Here is a 17463-nt window from a genome sequence, read left to right on the forward strand (position 1 = left end):
CTAGCACTCTGCGAATTAAGATCATTTGGCAGCTTCCTGCGCCTTTGGTTTTCAATCGCAGCCCGTTTGCCTCCAAAATAAAAAAAAGAAGCCCCAAATAGGCGGTGTCTCCCTCCGAAGCGCTGCTGTGAAAACCGCTTCGCCCGCGGGCCCTTGCTCAAGAAAATGCACGAGCGTTCCCCTGGCGACAGCCAGTGCTCTTGAATTTAGGTGCATGGCACGAGACCGCAGGCCGCGTGAATAATTCTGGCGCCCATATATGGACAGCGTCTATCGCAACCCGTGGTGCCTCTTCAGGGAAGCTGAACGCCGCTATGTCCCACAGCACCGCCTCAGGGTGCTGAAAATTATCACTTGCCGTTCACTAAGCAGCGATGAGTATTATCTGTCGAACGTTCCCTTCCAGGCCTTGCCCGCCACCGTCTTCCTCATTATAGCTTGGTTGTAGTGGTTGCACAGACGAGAGTAATACAGGTCAGTCGTCGGACGACATCTGCTGTCGTTAATTGGAAGACGTAAATAAACTAACTAGGCATATAAACTTAAAAGGACACAAATGTTATACTTCTGTTTTAAGCAGTATTTTATGAAGTATTCCAACTACGAAGTCGCTTTGATGCGATGCACACTCGTATTTACCCGAAATATTTGTGAAGATCACGTAGACACATCGGTGGCGCTGTAAATTTTGCTTTTTAATAAGGCACTCCCTCTAGAACTATGGCTAGTGACTTTACCATCCTCTCTGGTGCCATTCGTAAGACGTAAAAAGCAGCGGAACAATCTTCATTGCCGTACGACGTCACTCGAGTAATAGTTGGCCAGAAACTCGTCGTGGGAATGCTGTCCTGGTGACGGCGCGTGCCGTGTGTCTCCAACCTACGCGTTGGACTGCGCAAAAGAATCACACCAACGCACTCCTGTTCAAACAATGGCTGCCTGCGCTAGGCTGCCCTTTTTATTCGTCCACGACTTGGGCTGCATCGCTTGCGCGTGTCTTCGCTTCCGCTGTCTTCTTGCGCTCCACCCTTTCAGACTAATTAATGAACCGACGCGGCGGTGCCGCTCATCTTGGAGGAAGTAGGTGGCACAGGGGATGCAGTGGCGACAACACAATTACGCACGCACACTCACACAGGTGACCGGACGCCTTTGCGACGACAGCCTTCGATTCGTCCAAAGCAATGGCGCCACAAGCACGGCCGCACCACTGTGTCTCTCCCACGTGGTCGGCCAGCGCAGTCGTCGTCACAGCCGCCCATCGTGCACTTTGAGTGGTGACTTCGGGAACACTGTGCGGCATAGCCGCCTGCTCAACGACGAAGGAGCACTTTTTTTTTTTCGGGAACAAAAGGCAAGCGCAAATTTGGGGTGACTATCAGCAGAGTTTTGTCTACAACAACTCTGCGTGTACACTCCTGTAGCGATTAATTTCGGTTGCCGATTCGGAACGACTAACATTTTTCTGAGTCAGAGAGCGCGACTAGTTCAGTAAGCAAGTTAAGGCGGAGTGGCCAAGATTCACGGAGCGATGAGTGCAACAGCACGAAGTGTTTGAAAGCCGAAGCTGCTGTTATAGGGAGGGAAGGTGCACATGGGTGCATGAAAGTGTAGTTTTGGACGAGAAATTTAATCAACCTCTATTTGTTATAGTAATCTGCTACATGGCCCTCGTCAAGAATAGCGATCTGTTGAGTGGTTTTTGTTTGGATAATGCGCAACCGCCACCTAGCGTACATGAGGAACGCGTTTTTGAACATGACGCTACTTCTTGCCGGGCTGATGTCGCGCAGGCATGTGACCGCGAGGCGCGGTCTCGTTATTAACGAACATCAAAAAGTGAGCACTAGATGTTCTGGTCAAAAATAAAATTAGACTTTGGCGTTTTGCATGCCACAACCACGATCTAATTATGAGTTACGCCATAATGTGGGACGCGGGTTTCATTTTAACCACCTGGGGTTCTTAGGCGTGTGCCTAAGCGTGAGCGTCCACCGGAATGTGGCGATTGGGATCGAACCCGCGACCTCTCAGCTAACGCGGGGGGTTGTGTGCACGAGAGTAAGAGTTGCGAGATCATGAACATGGAGGCCTATCAGCTACATAAATTTACCGCTGCTTACAGCGCTGATGGCGGTGGAAAGTCCACAACGCATTTGACCGCTTCCCAATATTTGGTGCTTACATCCTGATAGCGCTTCATTACATGCCTTTTGGTGGTATATATTTTATAAACTCCGAGGATCTGAGATTATGTGACACGCCCTGGAGTTGTTGGAACAAATCGAGGCGCTACCTACTTCAGCTGGAGTGCGGGGAACTAGCTGTTGCCGTTTAACTAAAAGTGCACCGCCGTGCTAGATGCATGGGTTGGCGAAATAAAGGCTCTCAACATTGATTTATTTTTGTTTCGTTTGGCTCCTGTTGGGGAACCTGTGATAAAGCAAGTGTGTCGTTTGAAGAGGGATACGTTCGTTGCCCTTTAAGCTTAAGCCGCTAGATTTGAGAAATTGTTTCGGATGCAATGTGTCGTCGACATTGCAGAACAGTTAACAGCACGTTTACTACTCAGAAATGCATACGCGCTGCCAGACATTGAACACGCAGGATCTGTTTGTCGGCAGATTTAAAATCTGTCTGCTGTTGTGTGCCCATACGGAGACAATGCATTTATGCTCTAGAGGGGATGGTCGTGGACAAGCTACTTTCTTGCTACACTTTCTTTCGTAGAAACGCTCACGATGTGATAAAATAGCGTATCATGTAACATCTGAAAATGACATACCTCTGGTGAGATGAACGAAAATGTTTCTGCCATAGTGACTAGAATGTTTCGGATCAAGCAGAAGCTCCACACATACTCGTCCGGCGGAGTACAGACAACATAAATCTCGTTCGAGAAATTAAACTAACAGCAACAAAGAAAGGCGTAGACAGTGATGCAAACCGATACAAAATATAATCTACATCGACAAAAACAAAAAGCAAGGACAAAATGCCGCGAAAAGGGTCCTTAGCGACAAACAAAGCCTTGAGCAGACTGAGCTCCCAACAAAGGCTTGTTTCGAGACAGGTGTGCTTAGAGTGCATGTATTCATTATTGTGGTTGAACATGCCTTAAGCTGATGAATAAATGCGCTTGAGTGGCGATGTTAACGATGGCAAAGTTCTTCCGGAAAAGTGTTCATGGAAAACACACACCATAAAGCTGAAACGTCACGTATAGGCTCACCACACTCCAGAAAACTCGGAGGGTATCCTTCCTTATGGGGTCTCACTTACCTCACTACATCTTCCGACAAGAGAACGCATGTTACTCAGAGAGGAGGGTAGACGTCGCGTGCTGTTTCGTTAACTGTACTGTGACTTTGCCTCGGCCATTCAATCTACACGTTTCTATTCTCAAAGGATGCTCATCATCTTTATCAGGGAATATGGTACACGACATCTCTAGCTGATACTCGCCAAGAAATCCACGCGTACGAAGTTTGCGAGTTTCCACAAAAGTAGACTGCTTTAGTTTCGTAACATCACCAGAAACCTTTCTGCAGTACGCTTGGCTTTGTTGTGTCTCTTTTTTTTGCGTATAATTAAGGATGTTCTCATGTAAGCCGTTGTTTTTCTCGTAACATGCGCACTGAAAGGAACTAAATATCCTGGGTCCCCGTGGTAGTTAACGTGCACTTCACGACCCAAATATAAACAGTACTTGTAAAAAAAAACTGTTCTTCGGCCTTCTCGAGGAATGTTAACGCCCCACTGTTATCGAAAAACTCAGCATCGTCGCGCTCGGGTCCTTGCCAGAAGTGACAGATAGGTGGCACTTCCCCGAAGAGTTGTGACGAGAGCAGCGCGACCAGATTTTGCGGCCACATTCGCCGGAAGATTCGATAGGCGAGGTGTTCTTGGTTTTCCTTCTTGCGACTGTTCGAAGAGTGTCTAGTGATGAGATCCAACAGCAACGCTTGCGCGCAATTAGCAAGTAAACTGTATAGCATAAACACGAACGAAGCACTCGAACAGACTGACCACATGGCGACAGGAGCCCTGTTTCTGAACATTCGAGGTGGCGGCGGCGCCCGCCGGTGCCGAGTCCACTAAGGGTCAGTGCCCTAGATTCGGTTCTTTTTTGTCTTCATCGTTCACATCCGTCAGGGACTAAACCTCGGCCCTTTATACTCGTTCTTGTGCGTCACGTCAAGCGTGATATTTGCACCGTCACGGTAAGAAGTTGTCACGCAAGCACGCTTGCTTAGACCCCTGACGCACAGTTCGTGTGCGGCGCCTCGGAGCGAATAAAGACAGCGCCGCAGCTGCGCCAAACTGGGCGGCAACCGCCGAACGCGCAGCGAAAGACGCGCCCGCGGTGGCGACTCCGTCCGGCGTCGTCTTCTCGCGGGCTCGAAAGCCGGTGGTGGTATGCGAAGCAAGTCGACGAACGACGGCGCCGTTTTGGTCTGTGCACGTTACACGCGATTCAAGGGTGGTTCGACTTCTTCCGAGGGCGGGGCCTGGTGGAGGCGCGAGGAAGGTCCCGGTGTCCGTCGCACTATCTGTGCACCACGAAGTGCGAGAAGAGCCGGTGTAGGAGCAGCACCGCCGACACCAGGAGCAGCGAGGACAGCGACCGCTCGGCCAGGTTGCCCTGGCGTCCGTGCTGCATGGCCGCGGGCTTCTCGCCTGCGACGCGCATATCACAGAGGCTACAAATTAACGCGGTTTCAGGACAAAAAAAAAAAAAAAGAGGGACGAAAACCGAAAGCACGATGCTTTCGTACATCCTAATATTTCGCGGCATGTGATCCACCGATTGAATGGGTGCATAACAAATAGCTAACGAGCTCAGAGATACGCATTCACGCCTAGAAAAAAAACGAATAGAGCTCAGACAGAGTGTTGTTTTCCAACAAGTTTCTATTTTCTCACAAGCATGCGCACACAAACTAAGACAGACAAACACACAACATGACGTAGCCCATGGCTAGCCCCGAATTCATAAGCCCTATCCTCCGTGTGACCTAGACAGAAATTTCAGCTTTTTATCTGACAATTATATTGACCCCATGCTCACACAACCATCGCGAAGACGTGCAATCTCAGTCGTGCAATTCTTTTAACAAGTGCTAAGGCGTATCTCGGAAAGACCGGACGCCGCCTGAATGAGCGGCTTCGAGAGCATAATTATAATGTCTACAGCTGTGTTTTCAGGCCCCTTGACATTCGCGCCCGAAATTGTGGTTATAGGTATATAGGGCTGAAGACTGTTCGGTGCTGGGAAAATGTGCTGGCCACTCTACACGGTTGATTTTGGAAGCAGCTAAGAGTGCGTTTAGTACCATGAAAATAAAAAAAACGCAATAGGCTTTACCTCAATTTGGTGGGTTCGTCCGATCATCTATGTCAGTAAAATGCGCCCAAGTTACTCGAAGCGCTGCTCAATCGCAGCTAACGCAACTTCTTTTTTTCTTCTGACACGTGCTTGTGAGACATGACTCCAAATAAATGCAAGAACAAATTACCGTTGAGCACGTGCACAGTGATGTTTGCAGGGTCTGCGTAAGATGGTATGCACGAGTAGTTGCCAGAGTCCCGAGTGGCTGCGTCAAGAACCTGGGCGAAGAAAGTAGAAGGGTCAATCCGCGGGCACATGCCCATGCTTTGTACGGGAACGAGATTTTTTTTTTTTTACAGCAGCACATCAGAGTATGGTAGTGTTGTCTCTTGCGACAGAATACGTCGTGAATTGCTTTTTCCTAGATTTTAAAACACGGGAAAACAAAAATACAGGGTTAAAAATGCACTGCACGAGGAGTTGGGAAGAAAGAAAACACTAAAGCAAACCAAAGTTACGAAGCCTATGGGTATGTCGCCTTGAATCTTACTTTTTAAAAGTCATAAGCAATGGGCTTTGCTTAAACGTGTATCTTAATACGTTCAGCAGAAGTGATCATTTCCTACTATGAAGAATAAAACTGATGACCAGCCATTACAAGATCGTATAATCGTAAACTATAAGTAACAGAGGTCCTGTTTCCTGCTAATGGGCGCAGATGCCGTTCGCACTGTGATGTGTCCTTCTCTGCCTTACAATATAAAACAGCGCTGTTGCGGAATGCTGTGCCAAACCAGAGTTTTCGTTTCTTCTCCCCTGATTTCTCTTTCATTTGGCTTGAACCTTCACACAACTGCTATCCTATTTCACTCAACATCATCGCTTTCGATGAGCTCACAACTTAAACTTTAAAAAAAAATTTCATCTAATTTATAAAGCAGCAGCCGCACAAGCCTCGTGGAATGCATCGGCCCGGGTCTACTATGCATGGCATGCGAGGTCCAGAGATATACCAACACCGGTATCACAGCGGTACTGGCCTCATCGCAGAATAGCCTGAAAGACTCGCCTCTAAACACGAACCTCCTCAGACTGAAGGAAAACAAATACCCGGTGCAATTTATTTCGCATGACTTTTCGATGATGTGAAGGAGTGAGAAGCGCTTTATTTTATATGGACACTCCAGGCGCATTTTTTGCTTCGTCTTCGCCGTGACGTTCCGTATGAATTCCAAGCACGATACCATCGTCGCCGCGCGCCGTACACCCTTAAAGAAATGTATGCACCCTTTAGGTTATATATTTTCCACAAAACAATAATCGTCATCTGTCTTGCTTGCGTTTCCTTTCTTGAAAAGGCTGCGCTGTTAAGAACGGCCCGCTGAGGTGCAAGTTTTGCCAGCCACTTGCGACAGCAGCGTCAAGTTTTCTTTGACAATGCGCCACGTCCGCCACTCTGAGTCGCTGGATTGCCGAGATGAGTTCGACGAACAAGGCTTTGTGACGGAACTCGCCACTGCCGATCTGGTCTGCTGTGAACAAGGGAGTCCCCGAGGGAACGTAGTTCAAGGCTTCTTCCCACGCGCCGTTCTTGATGCCAGCCCCGAGTTCTACGAAGTCTGTCTCACCTCGGTTAAGGACCGTGAACCTGTGCGGAAGTATGTGTGTGTAATCCCTCGCGCAAATAGGCGGCTAGTCTACGGTGCCTGGTCGGCCGTTTTCCCCATCTTAAGATCGAGGGGGGACCGAGTGTTTATAAACTGCTGTTGTGCGGCTGCTCAGTGTACTTTCTATTGCAGTCATGCTAGACTGATAAAATTCAACGTCCTTATGTAGATACTGTAAATAAAACCACATCCCTCGTTCTCGATGAGAAGCAGTCCTTCCCTTCAACATCGTCCTCAGCCTCAGCTCAGCGTCCTCAGCGTGGATGAGTTGTACGACGGCATGGGTCAGCTACCATCTAATTCATGCCCGACTCGAATCTTGACAACTGATTACGACCGATGGGACTGACCTCCCAATCCTCACAGCGCTCGCTACTTTCCTGTCGAGAATGCTCTTTCATGGTGATAGCGCGCGTGCCGTTCGTGACATGGAAGTACCGGGCTCGCAGCGTTAAAGAAAGGAAATGCGGACAAGACGGATGACGATTGTTATTGTGTGGCAAGATACGACCCAAGGGATGTAATTTTGCTTAATAGTGAGGAGCGAGTGAAACTTGCGATGGTTACCTGATAATCGCGGCTCAAACTCGTGCACGCAAAGGGGGAAAGCTGCTGCGTACGGCGTGGTCGCGCGGGCGCCTTATCTTGAAAGCGATCCATGACGTGGACAATGTGCGCTGTCGTGCGGGCCTCATTTTCAAAGCAATCTCCGATTTCGACAAAGTCCACCAAGTGTTGTTATCTTCGTATGCGCTGTGCTTTCGACGCTTAGTTCGCGTAGGAGTGACAGGCAGCACGAAGGTCAATTCGTTCGCTGCTGCTAGCGCGCTTCCTTAATCCAGAGTTCTTACAGCGAATTTCCGCAGTCATCGATAGATATGTGTTCATGTTTGTCTGTGGGCGCGAGACACCTTGCTTGTTAACTTTAGTTTCGCCAGAAAGGCGAAGCTTCGATTACGATAACAAATAAGTACACTCCTACGCAAAGTAATGATAGTAGTTTTATCGGCCGCATAAACTTGGCGACGTTCGCTTACTAACTGAACTAAGCATGCTGTCAGCGCGCACAAGCAAACATGAACACATCAGCGCTCGATCTGTCGTTTCCTGCTCTCCCTCCTAAGTCTTTGTTTTCCTTTTTGGCGCAATAATGTATTCAGTAGATGAACACCTCACACTCTATGAGCGCGGAAACTCGCTGTCAGAACACTAGTGTGCGCAAGCGCGGCAGCAACAGCGAGCGAGGTCACCTTCGTCCGGTCTATCGCTTCAACGTAAGAGCGGCGAGAACACCGCCAGCACAAAGGTACGAGCTGTTTGCAGGTCCCTTTCCAGATACGGCGACAGCGCCCGGCCGGGCACACTGCGCACTTGTTGGAGTAGTCGAGGTCCCTTCTGCTGCCTCCCACGCTCCCTCCCCGCTTTGCTCCATACATGGCGCGCGAGATTTAGCCGCGATCACCCGTTCCCCTTGCGCCCGGTGGACTCTGCACACGTCGCAGATCGCTTTCAGGACGCAGCGGCCCGGGCGCGCGCTCACGCCTGTCGAGCGTACCTGGAGCCTGGAGACGGTGGTGGCTGGTCCCCGTTCGGTGACGACGCGAATTCCCTCCCGACGGCTCGAGTCGTAGTTGATCATGCGGTCATCGTGGTACCAGAAGACGTACACTGGCGGCGTTCGTGTGTCCGTCACCACGCACGTCAGGTTGATGGTGTTGCCGCTCTGGATGTACAGGTTGCTGCCCTCCGGTATGCGTGCCTTTGCCACTGCGACGGGTTCAAAGAAGCGGCTTCAGGGGAGAGGTTGGGAGTTGGAATCAGTGCTCACGTACAGACAGACAGGAGGCGTGGCGCCGGCTGCAAACGCAGCGCGTTTGCTCAAGACACGCAAGAAATTAGGGGTACAATTCCGAGCAGTTTTTTACGGTGCACTTTCTTGCGTGTTTTAGTCGTAGCTCAATTGTTGCTGTCCTGTCTTTTTTCCTCGACTTCATTTTAGTGGCTTATCCAGAGTGGGAACGGTTTCACTACGCTCCTCTGGCGCGAACTAGAAATTGTCAATTGTGATATGAAGAGGGACACGCTAACATTAAAGGTTCCTTCAACTCGGCGATATATTCCGGGAAGTCTGAAAGTGAACGAATTCCGTAATTGTGGAGTGAGCGAAAGCGTTTAACACTGTATGCCCGAAGAATCCTTGTTTTTCTTTTTTACTATAGAAAGTGGATACGAATGTCAGAGTGTGCTAAAGCGCACCGCTTGTCGTCTAACCGCTTGTGTGTGCTCGCGGTCAATGGCTATAGAATCTGAAAGATTGCTTAGCCTTATCGCAAGCTGACACCCGCATAAAGAAGCCACTAGGGCCCCTCAGGCTGATCGAAGCCGGCAAACTTAACCTACTACTGAACTTAGAGACAAAACAATTGCCAGGACCTGACAATGAAGTCCAAATTGATTTTCTCCAAGGTATACTGAGCGGATGGCCACGCACCTATTATTACTATTTAACAAGTCACTGTTCTCGAGCACCCTTCCTAAGGAACGAGAAACAGCAAAAGTAATACCCGCCGTGGTTGCTCAGTGGCTGTGATGTTGGGCTGCTGAGGACGAGGTCGCGGGATCGAATCCCGGCCACGGCGGCCTCATTTCGATGGGGGCGAAATGCGAAAACACCCATGTACTAAGATTTAGGTGCACGTTAAAGAACCCCAGCTGGTCGAAATTTCCGGAGTCCTCCAGTACGGGGTGCCTCATAATCAGAAAGTGGTACTGGCACGTAAAACCGCGTAATTTTTTTTTACGCGAAAGTAATACCAGGTCATAAATGAGGAAGTAAAACTGAACTTTCTACAGACAAGTCTGATTAACACGCAGATTATGAAAACTATTGGAGCCCATTGTCTTAAAGTACATAACCAAGCGCTTTGAAAAAGAAGAAACACTTACAGTTTGTCAGCACGGTTTTTGCAGAGGGGATTCACGATCACAAAGGTAATTTAACGAATTGATTCCCTATATATTGATAAGTTATAATCGACAGAATCAAGTAGACCTAATTTTTCTGGACGTTTCAAAAACCTTCGCTCTCGTAACAGATAAAGAACTAATTAAAACCTCAAACTTACTTTGGGAAATGACCGATATTGTTGACCATAACAAAGACTACCTTACTAACCACCCTGAGTTTATAGAAATCAGTCAGCAGTTTTTCTCGAAACCTGCTATGATACCTGGAGTTCCACAAGGCAGCGTTTTGGCTTCAGTTTTATTTCGCATGCATATGAATGACTTGCCCTGTAATATTTCAGGTAATGTTAGATTTCTTGGTAACGATTTCTGTCAAGCATTCGATTCCTATATTTAGCATTTAGGCCTAAACGACGCTCCACCACTGATGTTCAAATGGTTCAATGATTGGTAGAACAGAAATTTTTTACCTTATTATTAGGGTGGAAGCTTGGGCGAGTAGGTCGTAGTTCACAACCACGACATATCGTCCCGGCTCCTTCCTTGTTTCTTGTGTGTGTTCGCGCCTAGTACGCAAGATGAATAGCGCAGCGCACGAATGTAGAAAAGGAAGGACAGGGAAGGGCGCCAGTTCCATCCGACGTTTTTTTTTCAGACGAACATACTTCACATGCGCAGCAAACAGAAGAAAAAGAATATGCAGAAAAGAGGCGATACCCAGAGCCAGTGCATAATTGATAAGTCACATCGCCTTTTCAACATGTGCCCACGATTGCGCTATGCCCGGCCATGTAATCAGGCTCGAGCTGTGTCACAGCAATGGAAAGGGTGTTTATGCAGCAGTCACTTGTAAATATCCTCCGCTTCCATCATTTCTGGGTTTAACGCTTTTTAGCGCTCTTTACTCTGCTCTGTGCTTTTCTTCCCTGCATTCGTGCGCTACGCAATACCACCGTTATGTGCTACCTTATCAATTATGGAAAGAAGCACAGATAAAAATTCCAGTACAGTATGAAAAACAACGCAGCTAACCTGGTTAAAGAGTGCAAGCACCTCCGCTGAGAATTAACGCACGACTTCAAATGGGATCATCACGTTAACGTTACTTCTACCGCACGGAACGAGTTGTTCTTTTTAGACAGATGTCCCAGTCAAGCAGCCCCAAGCAAGTAGCTTATAACACATATGCATTATATGCATTATAATTGCATAACTGAATGCATTTTAACACTTGTTTGTGTCGCCCGATGAAAACAAACAAGTACACGTGCCAATACGTTGTATTCCCACTCCTTATGTAATACCCCTAGGTGGGAGCGGTTGCTGTACCACAATGCAGACAATTAACCCGTTGCTCTTCACCACGCAGGTGCTCGTTGCTATCGTCACCCACGAACAGCTGTCATCACCGATAACTCCGGTTATCAACACTACAGTGGAATGTGCGCTGCTGCCCCTCATCAATGAAACCGGCACGTGCTCACCTTGAACGCCATCTGGCGCCTACACCATAGGAATCGACTGCGAAACCTCATCTGTGTCAGCGCCACCATGCGACATCTGGATGCTGGATTCCCAGTGGAAGGTCCCATCGGCACTGACACTAGGGCTCCCGCCAAGTACAATACAGCCGCGATTGTTGACACCGCGTGGTGAGCTCGGTTGCTGTACCATAGTGCAGACAACTAACCCATTGCTCTTCGCCACGCAGGTTGGTAACAAGTATTCTCTTTTTGCAAAGAAGTCTAGCAATTATCTTCTGGTGCAGCTGAAGAGCCCCCGGTGCTGTGTCGCTATCGCTGTTGAGAGCGTTTGTGCCATTCGGTCCCTGCTTCTCTTGTCAGGAGACATCGAGTCCAACCCGGGTCCCGATAGTGCTGACCTTGTACTAAAAGAGCTGCAAAAACTATCAGCCGGCCAAAAATAAATAATAACAGAAATGAAAGGCATTAAGAACCAACTACTGGCAACGAATAAGATGGTGTCCGATTTGACTTCCTGAGTGACAATAGTCGAAAAACTTTGCCAAAGCATCATTCCGTTGAGAAATGCAATCGAAGTTTTAAAGGCAGACACTACTGAAATTACTGACCTGGCCACTTGCTTGGGACGGCGTATGGATGACACTGAAAACCGATTACGCAGAAATAACCTAATCTTCTATGGTATTCCTGATACTAATCCCTCGGAAACATTCGCCCAGTCTGAAGAAGCCGTAACCCAGTGGTGCTCTCGCCACCTTGACATTAACATAGATACAGTAGAAATTGAACGAGCAAATCGACTCGGAAGGCATACCGCTGGACGCCGTCGCCCTATAAATGGTAAATTTACGTACTTTAAGACAAAAGTGACTGTCCTATCAAATGGCCGTAAGTTCAAAAGCACTGAACAGTGTCGGCGAAGATTATTCTAAGGCTGTACAGAACGCCCGCAAGCACCTTGTTGCTTTTGCGAAAGCAAAATCTGCTCGCTTTCCATTGCGTTACAAAACATTGCACATAGGTGCTAAACGCTACATATTTGACGAGATATCACAGGCCGTCAAAGAAACAGCATAGCAATCGCAGTATCCCACGAATATAAGAACTCGCCCTTCCATCCCACGTAATAATCTCTCTTTTTCAGTAATTTTCACGAACTTACGCAGCTTTCAGCCAAAGCGTGAACACGTATCAAATCTTATGTCATCATCTGCCAGTAACTTACAGATACCAACAGAAACGCGGCTTTCAAAAGAAATCAGTGACGCAGAAGTCCTGGCTGATCTTCCCAACTTCGACGTTTATCGATGCGATCGGAGAGACGCCCGTGGCGTAGGTGTTCTGATTGCCGTGAACCAACAATTGCCCTGCACACGAGTTAACATTGACAGCCACTTGGAAACACTGTAGTTAAAATGTCAATGTTCCCCACAAACAGTACTGCCAGGTGTTTGTTAGAGACCTCCTCACCATCAGCGGACTTTTCTAATCTCTTAAACAAAATATTAAATGAAATTACTTCAAAGCATCCCAATGCTATTATTCTCCTTTTTGGAGACTTTAATTTTCGCGACATTAACTGGCACAATGGCCCTGATTTACTAACAAATCAAACTAAAGCGAGCGACGTTATTGAAGTGTGTTTACATTACAATTTAACACAGCTAGCACTGGAGCCAACCAGTGTGCCCGGGACATCTGCCAATATTTTAGATCTTATACTAACCAGACATCCTGAAAGCTTAACATCCCTTACATATCTTCTTGAGATTAGTGATCACAAAGTTATTTATGCTGCCTTCACTTTCGCTCCCCCACCACGCGACATGCAGGAGAAGACAATTTGTTTGCATGACAAAGGTAACTATGAGGCTATAAATACTGAATTAAACGCATTCTCTTTTACCTTTGCAGATGAATTTAATAACCATTCGATTCACGATAACTGGCTGTTTTCAAAAACAAACTATGTCAACTTAAGAACCACTTTATTCCCAGGATAACCATTCGATCCAATCGATAAAAACCATGCTTTACGTGATCCTTAAGATGACTAGAAAATAAAAAAGCACCTCTATCGCCATGCTAAAGTTAAGGCAAGCTCAGTTGCGTGGGAGAACTATTACGCTGCTGAAGCTGCGTACTTAATCGGAATCTGCGATGCCAAGCGAACCTTTTTTCACTACGACCTACCAAACATTTTACTTACTAATCCAAGAAAATTCTGGCAGGTGATAAACCCCTAAGAAGCGCGTATCAATAATCTTACTAACAAGCTGGGTGAATCAGTGACATTTAACCTTCGCTAATATGCTCAACAACGCGTTTTCTTCAGTCTTCACTAATGAAATGGACACACCTTCAACCCCGCCAACCACGAATATACAATGCAACATGTCAGCCACCACATTCCCAGTACGTGGGCTTTTATCTGTGATAGAAAATATTAAGTTATCTTCATCATCTGGCATCGATGACATTAACTATAAACTACTAAAAAACACAAAGCACATTTCTGCAAATTTTCTATATTTATTATTTTCCTAGTCGCTCTCCACAGGCACCATGCCAGACAAGTGGAAAATGGGGAAGTTTATTCCAGTCCACAAATCGGGCAACAATAATGCTCCCCTAAATTACCGCCCCATGTCATCGAGAAGTTTTCCCTCCAAGATCATGGAGCATGTAATCTACTCTCATATTATGAACTTTCTAGACGCTAACAACTTCTTTCATCCTTCACAGCACGGGCTCCGCGGGGGCTGTTCTTGCGAGACCCAGCTTGCACTATTTCTTCATGATGTTCATGCTAATCTTGACCGTAACATACCAACAGACGCCATATTTTTGGATTACGTGAAAGCATTTGAGAAAATCGCTCATCGAGGCTGCTCCCAGGCTTGGTCTAGTTCACATAGCGTACTAGGTTGAAGACCATACACAAGAAAATAGAGGGGTTGAATCGTCCCCAAACTATTTCCAAGGAATCGGAAAGCTCAGTCATCAGCAAATTCATATCTATTACGTATAATTTTGCCTACCGTCGCCCAACCACAGCAACACATACCTTTTGCAGTGCGTGATGCCATGGCACAGTGAATTAAAGAACAACTTGCTTTCTCTGTACCACCAAATGGGCATTGGTAAGAACTCTAAGTCGATTGTGCTCGTCTGTTCCCAGATGGCAACTGGTGGTAACATGGCTTTTTAATGTTTCCCGTGGTGAATATCATCAACTCCACAGTGCGCAAAGCGTAATCCCTGCTCTTAGAGCAATCGGTGCGGAGTTTGGCCTTCTACATCAAGTAAAAAACAGACAACGTCCCCTGTTCCCCGGTACATATTTCAAAGAATTGGCACAAGAGCTTGCTTTCAGACACCAGATAACCACACCAGTAGTGGTATCTAACGATTTATGAGGATGGTAACGAAGCGCATCCACCCCTCAGAGCTAAAGCCAACTTCGTTCGCCTGTTCTCCTGCCCTCCGTTCTTGTTTTTCAATATTATTCATAAAAGTGAGCTTCCAGGACCTGCATAGGACACAGCCGCCGAGAAGCTGCAACGTCCTGTGTTTTTGTAATGACGTGATGTTATTTTGAATCTGATAACGTAACTTTGTTGTAGTTGTGCGCTGTATGTTGTTGCACGTTCTCTACCTTGTATTGTACCACTTATTCAAGAGCCAAAGCGCAGCCGGCGCGGTATTTATGTGCCACCCACCTCATTGTATCATGTCAATAATAAAAAGAAACCCTGTGTGTGTGTGCTTTTTGTCCTCGTCTCTTCACGCTATTTAAACTTGCAGTATGCCAAGCTGCATTATGAAGCTGAAATTTATCAGTTAGTAAATTTTCAATGCCAGACTAAGATAGATGCGGGGATAAGATTTGACAAAGAGAGAGACACATGCCATGATGTTAAGACTTGCAGAATTTCGCGACCGTGGGTTAATTAGCGCAGTAATAATTATTACTAAATACAGGCTAGTAAACGCAGAGTAACGGGTAGCCGGTGCGCTTCGTTCGTGCTCATAGAAAACGAGGAAAAACCAGTGTACTAATTTACTGCGTTACGCAGTAAACGCCCTAAGTAAACCAGTGGTATCTAAACGTGGGTGCCATTATTTTTTCACCTTGCTCTGTGCCCTCCCCCCAACACCACACACACACTTATTTTTTTTCCGGTTTGTCGTTTGTTTTAATTCCATAGCTTGATCCAATGGTTGAATTTTCTACAGTATTGTCCTGTTTGGAGTATTTACGAGGCTCGTTTGTTGCCGATCGTGGATACCTTTAACAGCTGAACACAAAAAGGGCCACCCGACCGGACCGAAACGAGCAGCTGCGAGACCGCACAGCCGTCAGGTGCCGCAGCTATAGGCTCTGATGGTCACCACGTACACGACGCATGAGAGCTGCTTGCATGCATCGTCGACGTGACGCTTGGCAAAGCGGAAATAAATGCGTTCTCGACTTTTTATAGATTGCCCCTAGAACGGCGTGCTTCCACCGACAGGTTGGTGGCGGGCCCCCTGGCGCGGCGAAGCGATGGTATCGTGCCTGCGCGCGGGCGCAGGGCTGGAAAGGGCCGCTCGCTGCTTTTGGCGCGGCCGTAGGGTCGGGGGCCATTAGTTGAGGCGGCTCTTAAGTGTCGGGAGATCGAAAGCGAGATGGCTGACCGAAGAACGCCACGACTCAACGCACCGTGGTCATTAATAACCGAGCGTGATCCGACGCGGGTCTGTGCGGCGCCGTACAGAATTATATTGCCGCGCACAGACATTCCTTCGCAGGCTTGAGACCGACAGGCCAAGCCTGGATGTTAAAAGCGGGGGAAACAAATGAAATAGCAAGACAGAACTGGAAAGATAAAAAGGAACAAGAGAAGAAAGCCGAAAGAAAAATAAAAAACAGCAAACGCTATTTGCCTGGAGATGGGGAAAAACAATACCTACCAAGAATGGTTTCAGCACTTGTCCAAACCCATATACATGTATATAAAGGCAGTACAGAGAGAAAGGAAGAAGAAAAAAAAAATCGGAAGGGCATTCGAAAGCAAAGTTCGGTAAAGACTTTTCTTTTTTGTTAAGATTTTGGCTAGCAAGTCCCCTTCTCTAGCGGTATCCTTGGTCATCTGGCACTTTCGCATCTGTTTCTGCTGACACTGATAACTAGAAACAAATATTCCAGCTGCGTACCCAGGAGCTACGAGGATTTCCACCCTAGTGTAGAATGTTATCACATTGCCTGGTAGCGTGATAAGCTGGCCCTAACGACCACCTAAATGCCCGGCGCCTGCCCGGCCAGGAAAAAATGAGATAAGAAAATCCTTCCACCATATCGGCCATAATTTTTGCTTCGTTGCTTAGCTACGGGTGTCGTCCTGGAACGAGCTCAGCAAAGCTCCGAGTAAGCGTGGGGACGTCTGTCCAAAATAGGAGCAACGTAAATCTGGGCACATGAACACGAGCACAGCTTCTGGCTGTTTTTCGAAAAGTGAAATCAGCTTCATTAGAGGGGCACAATGGTTTGCGAACTGTTATCGACAGACGATATGCTGTGAGCTTCGGGAGTAACTTGTAGTGCGCGTGGCTGCCGACACAGTATGCGGGTTGACTCAGGGCACATTACAAGGAGTGACTGAATAAAAAAAATAAAGCTAAATGACGCAACAAAAAAATCTGAAACTGTAGCTGTTTATTAGGCTGGATGTATCGCTTTTTCGTATTTATTTATTTATTTATTTATTTATTTATTTATTTATTTATTTATTTATTTATTTATGTACTTATTTATTTATTCCACAATATTGCCGACCATTCTGGCCTGAGGAGGAGTGTAATATCATAACAAAAGACAGATAAAAATGAGTATTCACACTAACAAATTAACAAAGCTGTAGCTCTGTTAATTTTTAAAAAATCGGAGGAATGTAGAAACATCTGTTCAAGTGTCTTGCGAAAATTAGTGGCCTCAAAATCTATCTTGGCAAGGGCGTGTCAGTCGGAAATC

At 47.0% G+C, this 17463-nt stretch overlaps 1 protein-coding gene and 1 long non-coding RNA gene across 3 annotated transcripts in view; one reads left to right on the forward strand and one right to left on the reverse strand.

Annotated features, from left to right (window-relative positions):
* LOC135907232 (uncharacterized) overlaps positions 1-11422 on the forward strand; it is a 185663-nt gene extending 174241 nt beyond the window's left edge. The window contains exon 4 of the long non-coding RNA XR_010565942.2: positions 11336-11422. This is a non-coding gene — a long non-coding RNA (uncharacterized lncRNA). The remainder of the gene's footprint in view (positions 1-11335) is intronic.
* The window catches only part of LOC135907231 (uncharacterized), a 454989-nt gene continuing 438447 nt past the window's right edge, over positions 922-17463 (reverse strand). For both annotated transcript variants that reach the window (XM_065438909.1, XM_065438910.1), the window contains exons 5-7: positions 8555-8766; positions 5520-5610; positions 922-4680 (exon numbers count right to left, since the gene is read on the reverse strand). In XM_065438909.1, the coding sequence (XP_065294981.1) occupies positions 4550-4680; positions 5520-5610; positions 8555-8766 (434 nt within the window). In that variant the 3' untranslated portion in view covers positions 922-4549. The remainder of the gene's footprint in view (positions 4681-5519; positions 5611-8554; positions 8767-17463) is intronic.

The sequence above is a fragment of the Dermacentor albipictus genome, chromosome 1 (genome assembly GCF_038994185.2).
Source record: "Dermacentor albipictus isolate Rhodes 1998 colony chromosome 1, USDA_Dalb.pri_finalv2, whole genome shotgun sequence".
Taxonomy (NCBI): Eukaryota; Metazoa; Arthropoda; class Arachnida; order Ixodida; family Ixodidae; genus Dermacentor; species Dermacentor albipictus.